General features: G+C 41.0%; 4 protein-coding genes across 4 annotated transcripts; 3 read left to right on the forward strand and 1 right to left on the reverse strand.

Moving 5' to 3' along the window:
• Window positions 1-84: 84 nt before the first annotated feature.
• On the forward strand, window positions 85-732 carry LOC115633168 (39S ribosomal protein L23, mitochondrial). The gene is made up of 2 exons (XM_030530581.1): window positions 85-447; window positions 510-732. The coding sequence occupies exons 1-2, from the start codon at window positions 154-156 to the stop codon at window positions 666-668; spliced, it is 453 nt and encodes a 150-aa protein (XP_030386441.1). The 5' UTR covers window positions 85-153; the 3' UTR covers window positions 669-732.
• Window positions 676-1403, reverse strand: LOC115633169 (thioredoxin, mitochondrial). The gene is made up of 2 exons (XM_030530582.1): window positions 1131-1403; window positions 676-1061 (listed from the first exon to the last, which is right to left on the reverse strand). Exons 1-2 carry the CDS (start codon window positions 1313-1315, stop codon window positions 815-817), a joined length of 432 nt encoding a protein of 143 aa, XP_030386442.1. The 5' UTR covers window positions 1316-1403; the 3' UTR covers window positions 676-814.
• Window positions 1404-1479: 76 nt separating this feature from the next.
• LOC115633167 (E3 ubiquitin-protein ligase MARCH6) lies at window positions 1480-6449 on the forward strand. The gene is made up of 2 exons (XM_030530580.1): window positions 1480-3473; window positions 4122-6449. Exons 1-2 carry the CDS (start codon window positions 1824-1826, stop codon window positions 5640-5642), a joined length of 3171 nt encoding a protein of 1056 aa, XP_030386440.1. The 5' UTR covers window positions 1480-1823; the 3' UTR covers window positions 5643-6449.
• A 1272-nt stretch (window positions 6450-7721) lies between these two features.
• Window positions 7722-8601, forward strand: LOC115632661 (rho guanine nucleotide exchange factor 25-like). Its single transcript, XM_030529894.1, has 3 exons — window positions 7722-7931; window positions 7992-8375; window positions 8434-8601. Exons 1-3 carry the CDS (start codon window positions 7827-7829, stop codon window positions 8599-8601), a joined length of 657 nt encoding a protein of 218 aa, XP_030385754.1. The 5' UTR covers window positions 7722-7826.
• Window positions 8602-13924: the final 5323 nt, after the last annotated feature.

Consider the following 13924-nt stretch of genomic DNA (forward strand, 5'->3'; position numbering starts at 1 on the left):
ACTTGAAAATACATTTTATTGCATTGCAGATAATCTGGTACCACTGTACGCGGTAAAAATCAGCTGTTCAGCGATCGGAGTGTGTTTACAAGTCACAACGTGCGGTTGATTTTTCACATATTTTTGTTTTCTATCTAAAATTAACTAAAAACTATGTCCACACGCTGGTATCCAATTTATCAACGGGGCAATCCGCAACTGCGAGTGTTTCTGCCAAATTTCTGGATGAAATTGGTGCGGCCCACAGAGGAACAGCCTCCCAATGTTGTTACCTTTGCAGTGTCCACAGAAATGACCAAACATGATGTGAAAAATTATCTGGAGAAGATCTACAAGGTGCCGGTGGTGGAGGTGCGTACACGCATAGCTTTAGGCGATACGAAACGTGATCAAACCTATGGATATATCACAAAGAACGACGACGTTAAGATAGCTTATGTAACAATGGTGAGTAGCATGGAGGGAGATCCAACAAATACATATGTATGTATATCTAACTTTACTTTTAGCCAAAAACCGAGGCTTTCAAATTTCCCGATCTTTTTGAAAAGAAGGCGGAACAACTGGAAAAGGATGAGAAGTCAATGGACGATTCCAAGGAAGGTTTTCGCAAGTTTTTGGAACGCAACAAAAAGCGTCCCGGCACCCCCGGCTGGTTCTCAATTTAGATTATAGTTTAGCTTTTAGTTGTTGCAACGAATAATAACCATTTATTTTGAAAGTCCAAAGAAATTGTGAGTGTATGCAGAATTTTTCTGTATTTAAAGCTTTCCTTCGTACGCTCCCATCTACATCAAACGACGTCGACCATTCATTACTTCGATTCCTTTACAGCTGCTTCCACCCAGGCGCGGATTTTATCCTCATCCTGCAATCCAACCATACGCTGAACCTCCTTGCCGTTCTTCATCACAACCAGCACGGGAACTGCGGCAACATCGTAGTCCAGTGCTAACTCGCTGTGCTCATCAATGTCCACTTTGGCTAGCTTTATGGAGCCCTGTTGTTCGCCCACAATGCTCTCAATACGGGGGGTGAGCAGCTTGCAGGGATTGCACCAACTGAGAGCATAAATATAGGTGTGGTGAAATGTTTTGGAATGTTCATATAAAGCAGCAAAGCATACTTACGTCGCAAAAAAATCGACTATAACTGGCGTCTGGCTGTTCTTGACCTTTTTATCGAAATCCTCGGCGCTCTGCACCTTAAAAATTTCCCGACGGTGCGCAGATGTGTGTACTGCACGTCCATTCGAGGGAAAGTATAATTGCCTTCGCGTCACACCGCCAAGTGCATTTATCAGCTGCCGTTGCATTTTATGTGCGATTATATCATGTGCTGTAAGCGAAACAAACGAGTACTGAGTAGCTCGCACAAGGCTGACGGGGAAAACAGCAGAGTGCAGGAATCGATAACGACTTATCGAAAATTGTTGCGCTGCCTGTTTATGGTGGAAAATTTAGTTTGTAGGGTAACACTGTGCCATGTCGTGTATATTTTTGTCGTAATAACAAAAGTCTAATTGATTGACTATCTTTTAAACAAAATTCGAGTAAAATTGCACAAGCCACGGTGTGTTGTGGAAAATTGAGAAAGTGCGTTAAAGGCTGCAACAACAACAAGGCGCATACATTAAAAGTGTTAGCGAGCGCCCGTAACTGCGCAAATGGCACAGCAAACGGCAACGACGACGATACGACGACGAATTTGAACAGTAGTAGTAGTGGTAGACGACCGAGAGGACGAGTGGGAGAAGGAGCAGCAGCAGCTGTCAAAAGGAGAAAAAAGACATCATATGCACATAGTTAGAGACTGGGGCAAGAATGGATGATCTGTCAAACACCGACATTTGTCGCGTTTGTCGCTGCGAAGCTCAGCACCCAGACCGACCCTTATTTTATCCCTGTATCTGCACTGGGAGCATTAAATACATACACCAAGACTGTCTGATGCAATGGATGCGCTATTCGCACAAGGAATACTGCGAGTTGTGCGGCCATCGTTTCAGCTTTCAGCCCATCTATGCCCCTGATATGCCACGCGTCTTACCGCTCAAGGATGTGCTGGTGGGCTTAATGTCGGCAGTACTGGAGGGCGCGCGCTGTTGGCTGCACTATTCCCTGGTGGGCATGGCTTGGTTTGGTGTCGTGCCCTTGTCAGCATATCGCACATACCGCTATCTATTTCGCGCCTCCTCCTTTGACATGATACTATCGCTGCCCTTCGATATCTTCTCGATGGATAATCTGGCCTCGGATGCATTTCGTGGCTGTTTTGTTGTGACTTGTACGCTTCTCTCGTTTATTGGTTTGGTTTGGCTGCGCGAGCAGATCCTTCATGGCGGGGGACCGGATTGGTTGGAACGCGATGAGGCGCCAGTAGCTGCAGCAGCAGCTCCAGCAGCCGCCCCCGCCGCCGCTGGCATTGCGGCAGCAGCTGGACCAGATGGTGAGGCTAATGCAGCTCCGCCGCGCGCCAATGATGATAACAACAATGATGGGGCGCCACGAGATGTGCCAATGAATAATGCGGCGCCAGCTGTAGCCAATCCTGCGGACAATGAAGGCGATCAACCACTGGATCAGGCTGGAGGTGCAGCAGCTCCTGCTGCTGCACCTCCAGCTGGGGATGTACCCGATAATGATGAACAGAATTGGAATCCGATGGAATGGGATCGTGCAAACGAGGAGCTAACTTGGGAGCGTCTGCTGGGCCTCGATGGGTCACTGGTGTTTCTTGAACATGTCTTCTGGATCATCTCGTTAAATACCATGTTCATTTTTACCTTTGCGTTTTGTCCCTACTGTGTAGGAAACTTCATATTGAGCTCAATGGATTTGCTTCAGCCGGAGAAGCCTTTGCTCCATTTTCATGGCTTAATAACAACACTTTTTGGATACTGCTGCATTGGGCTAACCCTGGTAGTTCTACATTTCTTCTCTCGAATCTTTAGACTGCGTCGCATCTGCTGGTTCATTGGTCTCTGCTACATTGTGGTGAAGGTGTCATTGCTGTCTGTAGTGGAGATTGGCGTGCTACCGCTCATATGTGGTTGGTGGTTGGACATTTGCTCATTGCCTCTACTCGATGCCAGTCTCAAGGACCGCAAGGCCAGCTTTAAGGCTGCACCGGGAACGTCCCTATTTGTTCACTGGATGTTTGGTATGGTATATGTATATTACTTTGCCGCTTTCATTTCGCTGCTGCGCGAGGTTCTACGTCCCGGTGTACTTTGGATCTTCCGCAATGTCAACGATCCGGATTTCAGTCCCATCCAGGAAATGATCCATGTGCCAATTGTGCGACATGTACGCCGTCTGGTTGCCTCCGCCATGATCTTTGGCTTTGCTGTACTGCTAATGCTTTGGTTGCCTATTCGAATTCTTCAAGTGATCTGGCCGAATTTCTTGCCCTATGCCTTGAGTGGGGATTCGGAAGTGAATGATTTGAGTCTGCAGCTCTTGCTATTACAGGTGAGTTCCAAAAATGATATGCCGAGGTCTTTCTATTAACAAGTTTAGTGGAGTCTTTTCCACAGAGATTTCTTTATAAGTCGCAACTTTAATTTAAAATACTGAGAACTTGAACGTTCTTTGGGCGCGCTTATAAAGTTTAAAGCTCTGAAATATGATCATAATTCACAATTGTACTTTCGATAAAATTATATCTCGAGTATTATTTGTGGTCGGAGATAGGCGAAATGAGAAAGAGTACTTCAAAATGATAGACTCGTATGTACTTCAAGATTTCTGAATATACATATAGCTGGAAGAAACAGGCGTGACAAACCCTATGCTTATAAGTATTTTAGCTATTAGCAGGCACCGGATCAAATTTAGTTTGTCTCTCGTTATAATTATTTTGTAATATGTAAAAGATTTAACAACAATAAGTTATGGAAGTTAATTTTTTCAAAGCGAATCGTTTCCGTTTCTAAATTCGATGGGAAGGAAATTAAAAATATTTAAGAGGTTATGATTTGGGAATAAAAACATCCTTGATTATGTTTAATGATAATTTCTCCAAAAAAGATTCTGCACTATAGTAGATGCAGTGTAGATGGAGCTTTAGGAGGGCCTTTATTCTACTTGAAAATAACGTTTTTCATGTCACTTTCACAGATTGTGCTGCCTGGCTTTTTTGAGCAAACGCAGACGCGCATTTGGCTCAAAGGATTGTTGCGTATTTGGTGTGTGGCTGTGTCCTGGTTGTTGGGCATTCGTAGCTATCTGTTACCCGCACCTGAACCACAAGAAGCTACCGCCGCTGCTGCAGATGCTAATGCCGCCGCTGGTAACGATGTTCCTCAGGGTCAGGCAGCGGCAGCCGCTCCTCCTGCACCACCGCCAGCACCAGAGCAACCGGCACCACGAAATTTGGCCGCTGCCCATCAGGCCATCATGCAGCGAGACGTGCCAGTTGGCTTCCAGCCGTACACGCGTCCAACATTCTTCGTTCTGCGTTTGTGTGCCCTTTTGCTGATCATGTGTGTTTCGATTGTTTTTGCGGCGATCTTGACATTGACGGTCCCCGTTTATATTGGTCGCCGCCTAATGATGATGTGGACAGGCCATGGGAATTTGGCCGGACAACCGCTGCAGGAGGTGGCGCTGCCTGAGGTCGTTGGTAAGGCGGTGGCACAAGCGGATGGAGTGGATGTGGATGCTGCTGTCGCTAGGAAGAACGAGCGTCTGTTGCGCGCCCATGAACTCTACACTGCAGAACTCGGTGGCTATCTGTGCTGGATCGTGCTGCGTGGCATTGCTGTGGTCGTCACATTGCTGCCACAGGGTCGAGCCGCCATCGTAAACAAGATGAAGCATTGGGCGCGAGTTGCCACACAATATGCGCTGCCCGTCATCACCTTCGTGGGCTTGTTTTTGATTGTGCCCCTACTTTTTGGACTGCTCTTGGAGCTGGTTGTGATCATACCGCTGCGAGTGCCGCTAAAACAAACGCCTATTCATTTCCTGTGGCAGGATTGGGCGCTGGGCGTGCTCTACACGAAAATTGCAATTGCTCTGACACTCATGGGTCCTGATTGGCATTTGAAGCGAGCGCTGGAACGGGCTTATACGGATGGATTGCGCGACTTTAATTTGGCGTTTGTCATTCGCGATCTGGCCGTGCCGCTGATCACTTCGTTTGGACTGGCTCTCGCCGTTCCCTATGTGCTGGGTCATTCAGTGATGCCGATCTTCTTCGCCGACCCCTTGACGCGGTTCCTGATCTCGCGTGTTGTGTATCCGGTCTTCTTTGCTGCCATGGGCAGCATTATATTTGTTCTAGTGCAGATTAAGCAGCTGAAGAAACTATATCTCTCCATCAAAGTGGACAAATACTTGGTCGGCCAACGGCTTGTCAACTATGAGCATCGGAAGAAGAAGCAGAAGCTACAGCAGGAGGGCGAGGGGGAGCCAATCGTACAACTGTCGGCTGAGGAATTTGAGGCAGCCATTGCGGCGGCGATGGCAAATCGAGATCGTCGTCTGGCAGCGGATAATCGTGCTCAAGCGGCGGCAGAGCCACCCGTGCCGCCAGTAGCGCTGGACAATGCCGAGCAGGCAGCTTTACATGCAAGACGCCGGCGCGAGGAGCTGCAGCGACCACTGCTCGTGGATGCCAACGACGAGCTTCTCTAGTGGCATCTGTTCATGCTATTTTTGTTTGTTTTAGAGTTTCTTATAATATGGGTAATATATCTTTGTTGCTTCAACATACCATACGAAGCCGAGCAGGTCTTTTAACTGCCCCATCCAGCAGTCTGTCCCGTGCCACTGCACTGATTCCCCATCGGGCTGGCTGCTGCCGCTTCTCCATGGGTGCGCACGATAAGGATGCCAAGTTAAAAAGTGCATCCTTTACTTGCTTTAGTTCTTTTAATATTCTATTAGCCACAATTATTGTTGATACTTTGCTATAGACCCTAAGCTGTATGTACTTTACGCACTAAAAGTTAAGCCACAAGCACTCAGACATACACACACACACACACACACCCATACACACAAACACACACACACATACACACTTCCACAGCACAGAATTAAATATTTGTAGCAACGCGCGTAAGTCGAACTTTGACATAATTTGTAAAAAGGTTATTTTAAATATTTGTAAATTATAGCTGTCTTGAATTGAAAGTAGGCCGCCAACAGCAGATAGAATTGTGGCACATATATAATATAATAATAACACTTATAATAATACAAATAAACATAATACACATTTAATAATTACTAAAGCTATTGAAACCATACCTTATGTTAGTTGCGTGTAATCGTATTGGACACATGGAACTCTCGTTTGCAACAATATTAAAAAAAAAGTATAAAAATAAACAAAAAACGTGGTAAAATGGTGAAAAGTTTGAGGTAGCTTTACGAACTGTAAAAACAACACATACATATATTATATAAACTTAATTAATAAATTTAACTTTAAACTTCGATGAACATTTGTTTGTAGTTGTACTTTCTCTTTCTTTCTTGGGTTCAGAAATGTCTGTCAAATTTTAATTTACTTTAATAAACTTGTATGTCTATGTGTGTTCTCTCGCAGCTTGTTGATGCCCCGAATAGTGCTCCTTATCTAACTTTTTTACTTCATTATTCAACAAAAATCAATTTCTTTATAGCTAGCATTTTAGAGAGTATAGAGGATAGGGCAGCAATTCGTAGCCCTATTCGTATAATTTTGCCATTCATTTTGCACATGGAGAGATAAATAAACCCCTCCAAATCAGCAATCAAATATAGTAGATAGATAAACCATCCTATTTCAAGAAGTTAAAAAGTTATACAGAATGGTAAAGGGCCTCTTAGTTGAAGATTAAAACCGGCTATAGCCCTCCAAACATTGAAATGTTTAGCTTTATTTCGAATGAGTAATTCAATAGGTTACGTATGGCTTGTTCTTTTCTATACAGTATATGATTAATTACACTTCTCCTAAAATAGACTTCTGCTTATTATATTTTTTTTATAGGACCCCTATATTGAAGTGAACGAAAACTCAAATTCAGTCATCAGTGGGCAGACAGTCAAATAGCATTAGCATGTCGCATATCAAAGTTCTAAAATGAACAACACCCAGCAAGATGGTAAAGATAGGGTAGTACTCGCTAAAAATTAGTAGAGATTATTACGATCAATTCACTCTCAGAAATAAAAGTGTTTACAAATCAAATGATCAGAGGATGCTTCCACAAATATGATCTGAAACCATACTTACAAGTATATTCACGTTCTACATTGATCAACAGAATTCGTACGATAAATGTGATATTAAACAATTGGTTGCTGGCCGAGAACGCAAATTTGTTGTAGACCAGATTCTCCAGACAGAGGAGGCATATGTGAAGGATTTGGAAATGATCGTTAACGGGTAAAAGGATCTGTGTCTTCAAGTATAGAATTGCTTATCATTATATTGAACATACTTAGCTATATGGCTAGCCATATAATTGGTGATCCCAACAAACTTATCGACCGCAAGAAGGAATTGATTTTTCGAAATATTGAAATGATCTATCTGTGGCACAGGGAGTAAGTATGAATTCTTTTATTTGTGATTGCGATTTGTGAATTCAAATTCAATTTTACCTGCAACTGTGATTTTTTGTCAAAAAAAGAACAATATTCAAACAATTCAGTAATCATAACCAGTCACTAGAAACAAATCGTCAATCGAATACGTCCAGTGTTTAATACAATCGGATTTTGCTTCAAATCCTTCACAGTTACTTTTTGAATGCCTTGCGTGATTGCCAGGGATCAGCGGTAGAGTTGGGTCTACTGATAAAGCGTTCAACGCGAGACTTTTCTATGTATTATTACTATGCTGGGAATCAGCCACTATCGGAACTAATTATCAATGCGCATCATTCGTATTTCAATTCTATACGCGAGATTTTGGGACACCACATAAATGTATGTACAAGTATGTACTATACCCTTGAGGTTGTTAACAAACTTTTATTTACTCTGCAGCTTTCTGGCCTTACTCTAAAGCTGGTCCAACGTATCGCTCTCTATGAAATGTGGCTTAAACAGTTAACGGAGCAAAGTCTAAGTGCGGGGCTTATCGAGGAGGCGGCAATTGTGGGAGAAGCCTATCAGCAAATGAATATCACGGTTAAGAAGGTGCAGGAGTTGTTAACTGTAATACCGAACCTACACGGATTTAACGGTGACATCACAGATCAAGGAAATCTGCTATTACAGGGACCGTTAACTTGCTGTATCGATGTGATCCAAAAACATTTTGAATTGTATGTATATCTATTCCAACGGATAATCCTATTTGCGGACATCGAGAAAGTGAAACCGCCGTCAATTCAAACTCCCAAGTTCAACTATCGCACGCACATACATGTAATTAAATTCATTTCCAAAACCTGATAGTAAGATTACCCTAAAACTATTGTTGCAGGTCCATAACATGCATTTAAAGGAGCTCGGCGAAAATAGTTTTCTGCTCAAGTCGATTGTGTTAAATCTTCCAGTTTTAAACATTGTGTGTCAAGCGCCTACCGCCGAGAGCTATTCTGAGTGGATCAGAATTTTGAATTCCGTGTTGGTTAAGCCGTCCAAACCCTGATTCAATAAACTTGAACATTACAAAAAAGTGTGTGTTATTATTTCCATACGTTAATCGAATCAAGCATCTGTACTGGACAAAAGCCCCTAAAGTTCGTTTGGCTGTCCGCTTATAATGGTGCTCTTCTAAGGCCTAAAGAAGCGATTGAGTATTACAAAATCATATTATTCATCAGTTGTAGACATTGGGTTTCAGCGCACTTTAGGTTTATTCCTTATAGCGCAGACAAAACAATTTAAAAGAATCGAGCTACACATACAAGTAGATCTTGTCTTTCTTTAACTTGGAAGAGCGCGTATATCAAGTTTGTAGATTCTAGCGCGTTTATTTGCTGAGATTCTTATATGTACTACACCTAGCCCTCGCTTAACGCGGGGGTTACGTTCCTTGAAAACTTGTGTTAAACGAAATCGCGTGTATATAATTTTTGCAGCCTTTTCGCAAAAAGCTATTAGTACGCATCTCTGGTATAATACTTATTATAATAAAAGACAACGCAGTTTTCAGCCTATTTAAAAATGTAATGGTAATAAGCTACATGTGTACTCATCTGGCAACGCTAACATTGTACTCTACGAGTGTATAGATCACTTCTCTCTCTTCTCTCTTCTTAGCTAAGGACTTGTTTGTACTCTAGATTATTTATTCAGGTTTATTTGGTTTTCACATCCTATTGTATTCTTTAGGAGTACGTCGCGAAAGACAAGAAACCGTATTGGGATGAGAACGTTCGCAGCTGCTCTGGCAACCCTTTCAGTTGCTTCCCTGATCACGCCTTACCTCATTCTTAGAGTTGCCGCCTGATTCGAGGGAGGGGAAAAAGGCGGCGTGCCTTACCTTCCATAAAACACCTCTGATAACATCAAAGAAAACCGAAAGAAACCTGTTTAATATTTGTACGATATTTACCGTTTACTTTTATTTCCCCCAACATTTTCGAGTGTTTTGAAGGCGCACATTTCTTGCGTTTTGAAAATAAAAACGCATAATTTTGATGTTTGTAGAAAATGAGGGTTTCTTTAGTCCGTTTGTGGGCGAACTTTGAGCTTCACTTTGTTTTTTTTTTTTTTAAAAAAAAGGTCATGACCATTGAGGAAAAAATGTCTTACAAATTGTCGAGCCATTAAGTCGCTCAAATACCCGATTGTGTAATGAAGAGCAATGTTGTCTTTAAACAAAAACTCTCTCTTGGAAAAAGTAATAATAATCAAATAATTCAATTGTCCTTGAGTTGCTGCTTTGGCTCTTAATTGAAAAATGAGCTGGCCAATGTAATTTAATTTAAGCTCACTAATTGTGGCGCCAATGTGACATCAGAGGCTGCTCACTGCCAACTCGCACCCCTCCCCCGTATTCCCATACATCTGTTGCGCCCCACTTGAGTTTGCTGTCAATTTATTGGAGGGTAACAATAAAACGGAAATGGGACAGCAATTTAAGCAAATGACAAAATGCGGCAGGCGGCAAAGGAAATCAACTGAAAGTCTGCGCAGTTAAAGGATGCGTAAATGAAAAAAAGGTTGCTGGCCGGCCTGCTGGGATTAGAGCATAAAATAAAAGCAATTAAACTAAAATTGGAGTGTTATTTGAGTAAAAAAAGGGTATACTCGTACTTGTACTATATCTGCCGCCTGGAGTGTGCCGAATACAAGTAGAATGGCTGTGCCTTTTTACGATTATGGCAATGGCGGTGCACGAAACAGATACAAATACGCGTAGGTGCCTGCATTCTCTCTACTTATCTCTCTCCCTACTCGCCTGCCAAAGTCAATTAGATTTCTACTATAAAAACGCTTGAATGCATAATAAAAGCGAAAAAGTCATTTAATGGCTTCGGTGCTTCTTGGTGCTCCAATGTCGAGCCCCAACTTCGGGGGCCACCTTGTTGGGGTCACTCGATTATGTTGTTTTGTGCGAGCCAGTTGCATGCTTCCTGCCTTTTGCACTTTTCATTGGCATTGGTATCAGCTACTGGGAAATTGCAAATATAGGTAGCAAGCGCCTAGAGTACGGAGTACTGAGCTCCATGGCAACCACTAAGAGGACGGCATGGTGGTTATACTAATGTACGAGTAATTTTAATTTTCAAAGCTTCTACAAGCTGCGTTTTTTCCTAGATTTGGAATTTTTCCTTTAGATTCAGGCTTATTGCGTGGCATACACTTGGAGAATATTCGAACATATTATGTAGACGAGTCGCTTTAGGTATTTGTTTGTCTTTTATTGTTGAAGAAAATAGAAAAGCATAGGCTTTGAAAAACACAGCTATTTCCTGATTTGAGATAAGCTTAGAAATGTGCCTCTTTTTTTCCTATGAAAGCTCATATTAAAAAAAAAAAATTGGTTTAATCGAGCTTATAATTAAATTGTTTGCATATAATTAATTTTATTCTAACATAAACATTTTTATGCTTATCATTTTTATATGTCTGAAAGATCCAGAAAATATTTTTTTTAAATGCGAGTAATTCGATCTTATCGTATTCTTTTTCAGGAATAAAGTGTCTCGCTCGTTCTTTTGGAGAACCTTAAAGAGTTCAGAACACATTCTTAAGGAGGGAACCCAAATTCAATTCAAGAAAAACTTTGTGTCTGTTCGATTTTATGTGAAGTGCAGAAATAAATCTTTAATTTTTATGCTAATGTGAGTCGCAACAACTTTAATCTGCCCATATCGAAGCCTTTTCCCAACCTCTTGGGGACCACAATGAGGCATGAGAGAGAACTAATTGGAAAGTTTTTAAAATGTCGAAAAGAAACACACAAATTATAACCTATACTCAGGATCGAGATGAAAAAATTGATTATTCAATTATTCAAGATTGTATAATCCCGATAGGATTTTCGAAGTTATTATGTTTGTTTATTTAATTGATTTATGAATTTTGTTGTTGCTTATTATGTGTTGTTGTGAATTTTTTCCGGTGTTGAAAACATATTGCGGTCCTTTCCTCAAGTCCAGCACGTGCTTGTGATGCCACTTTGGTCAAGGACTAATGCGCTTTGTGGCTGGCGTACTCGCAGCATCTGCAAATGCATTTACTGACGGCCATTTTGTTTAGACAAAGTCTGTAAAAAACGAGCACTATACATAAACAATGTACAGTACATATACGAGTACCTACGTAAATATGTATTATTGTTGTTTTTTTATACCAAAGACAATCGAGTAAGTTGTTTAGGTTTTTGTTTTTGTTTAACATCAGACAACAGCAACAGAGTTTATGGCGCCACAAGGCAGACATGCAACAACACGTTGCACGCACACACACACGCGCGCATACATAACTGCATATTTGAAATGGCGTTTTCGCCACGCCATGCCTTTTGTTCACAAAATTGAATTTTTCATTACCACAGGCCAGCAGGCTGGCATTGTTGTTGTTGTAATTGTTGTGGCATTTTCAGCTAGGTCTGGTGCCTGGCCAGTGCCTCGTTCGGTTAGGGTCCAGCTCCTAACACGCATCCATTACACATATACATGCACATAACGTTCATAATTGGATTTTGATTCGTTTTGCATAAAGAGAGAGAGAGAGAGACACACACACACACAAACGCACACACACAGGCTTTATGGCTTCATAGAACGCCTCAATAATGTGCATACTGTTTGGTCTGCTGCCTTGCCTAAAAGTCACAACCAAAAACAACAACCGACCTATTGAACTGATTGCTGGTTATATGCTGATTTGCAAATAATCTCATTGCGTTTACCATTTTTTCTTACATTGCTTTTTTAATGACTTTTTTTAGAAATCACATATTGTTTCCTTTCTTTCCGAATTATATTCGAAATTCACAAATGCTTGTCGAAGGGAATATTGCGTATACGCCACATGCGTCACGACACACAAGTATGTACATAAATAAAGCTATGTAGCTTCATTTGATTGAATATTGTGTTTGGCCATCGACTGTGAGCCACGACGAATGTCCGCATTGATAGAAAAGTAATAAGAAGCTTTAGAATTTGAAGAGCGGGTTTTGTTGTTCGCCAGACATTGAAAAAAAAGATGGAAAATAAGTACATTGTACGGACTTATATGATTTTCTCCATCAAGTTGCCTTGACAAAGACACATATGCATTTCTTTTTAACTACAGAGAAATGTCGAAAGGTAATTTATAGTATATAAAAATTGATTTTTATGAAATTTCTACAGCTGGAAGATGGAGACAAAAACTACTCAGATCGTGAGTGCAAGCCATCGTATAAGCTTATTGCCTTCTACGATATATCCCAGGCTCTGAAGCTAGTAATTACGAAATAGGGCATCCACATTGGACTTACAGTCTCAAAGATGGAATGCTAATTAGCATTGATCTCAAATCAATATATCGACATGGGCTATATTTATAAAACAATTGAATTTTGAACTTGCTGGTTTTCTTGACAACCTTTTGTAATTTATAAAATTACTTGCAGTCTTACATTTATGGCGATTTAATAACATTAAATTAGTTTCCGACTTTCTTAAAGCACGTGTAACGCTCCAGTAATACACTTTTATTAGCGCTCATTAGGGAATTGCTTGCAGCGCTCACCAAACGACGCCTTCACATTATTTCTTCAGTATTCAGTTTTCAGTTTGATTTTAAATAAAATTTCGGGGTTCTTTATCAGAGCGACCAATTTTTTGGACAATCTTTGGAAATCAGAAATTTTATTATTTTAGCGCAAGAATTCGACCCTTTTCAACATTATCAGGCACCGAACCTCTTGGCATTTTTTTTAAAGTGAAATTTCGTATGTGTTTCGAATTGGCAACCTTTTCTGTAACGAAATATGAAATATGAAATCTGAGTCTCTTTAAAGCTGGCGCGGCAATCATCAATGACGGCTTGTTTTCTATGTATTTTGTAGGGGGTTTTATAGCTATTTTTAGCGGTATTTCTAGCCATTTCCTAGATATTCAAGCGGTTTTTTTATAAAGCAACTTTTTAGCTAGATATTAGAAAGCCATAACCATTATCTAGCCATTGTTTCATACCAAATTTCATTGATTAAAAATGCTCCCCTCACCCATCTAAAAAAAAAATAACTCAAATTAAATTGAAGTACTCCAATACTTATAACCAATAAGTTTGACTTCTATCGCGTATCGCCCTGAGGCTATTTGAATATAACTGTAAATATTGGAAGGAAATTGTTGTTATTTATTATCTGTTTGTTATCTGTTTTGATGCACCTTACCTCAGACTATAAGAATAATCTGGTAAGAATGGCAAACATTTCGCCTGCACATGAACGCAGTTCTCTCTGATAACGATTTTAATTAATCTTCAGTGTTGTGGAAAAGTTCGCTTTTCGGCACCAGATT

This window comes from Scaptodrosophila lebanonensis, unplaced genomic scaffold (assembly GCF_003285725.1).
Source record: "Scaptodrosophila lebanonensis strain 11010-0011.00,11010-0021.00 unplaced genomic scaffold, SlebRS2 tig00001415-arrow-pilon, whole genome shotgun sequence".
NCBI classification, from domain to species: domain Eukaryota; kingdom Metazoa; phylum Arthropoda; class Insecta; order Diptera; family Drosophilidae; genus Scaptodrosophila; species Scaptodrosophila lebanonensis.

What these genes read in the sequence shown, in the direction of transcription:
- LOC115633167 (XM_030530580.1), top strand. Translation starts at nt 1,824, where the DNA reads ATGGATGATCTGTCAAACACCGACATTTGTCGCGTTTGTCGCTGCGAA. An exon ending in TGCAGCTCTTGCTATTACAG is followed by an intron (nt 3,474 to 4,121) that starts GTGAGTTCCAAA and finishes TCACTTTCACAG; the next exon opens with ATTGTGCTGCCTGGCTTTTT.
- LOC115632661 (XM_030529894.1), top strand. Translation starts at nt 7,827, where the DNA reads ATGTATTATTACTATGCTGGGAATCAGCCACTATCGGAACTAATTATC. An exon ending in TTTTGGGACACCACATAAAT is followed by an intron (nt 7,932 to 7,991) that starts GTATGTACAAGT and finishes TTTACTCTGCAG; the next exon opens with CTTTCTGGCCTTACTCTAAA. An exon ending in ACTATCGCACGCACATACAT is followed by an intron (nt 8,376 to 8,433) that starts GTAATTAAATTC and finishes CTATTGTTGCAG; the next exon opens with GTCCATAACATGCATTTAAA.
- LOC115633169 (XM_030530582.1), bottom strand. Translation starts at nt 1,315, where the DNA reads ATGCAACGGCAGCTGATAAATGCACTTGGCGGTGTGACGCGAAGGCAA. An exon ending in ATAGTCGATTTTTTTGCGAC is followed by an intron (nt 1,062 to 1,130) that starts GTAAGTATGCTT and finishes TTATGCTCTCAG; the next exon opens with TTGGTGCAATCCCTGCAAGC.
- LOC115633168 (XM_030530581.1), top strand. Translation starts at nt 154, where the DNA reads ATGTCCACACGCTGGTATCCAATTTATCAACGGGGCAATCCGCAACTG. An exon ending in AGATAGCTTATGTAACAATG is followed by an intron (nt 448 to 509) that starts GTGAGTAGCATG and finishes CTTTACTTTTAG; the next exon opens with CCAAAAACCGAGGCTTTCAA.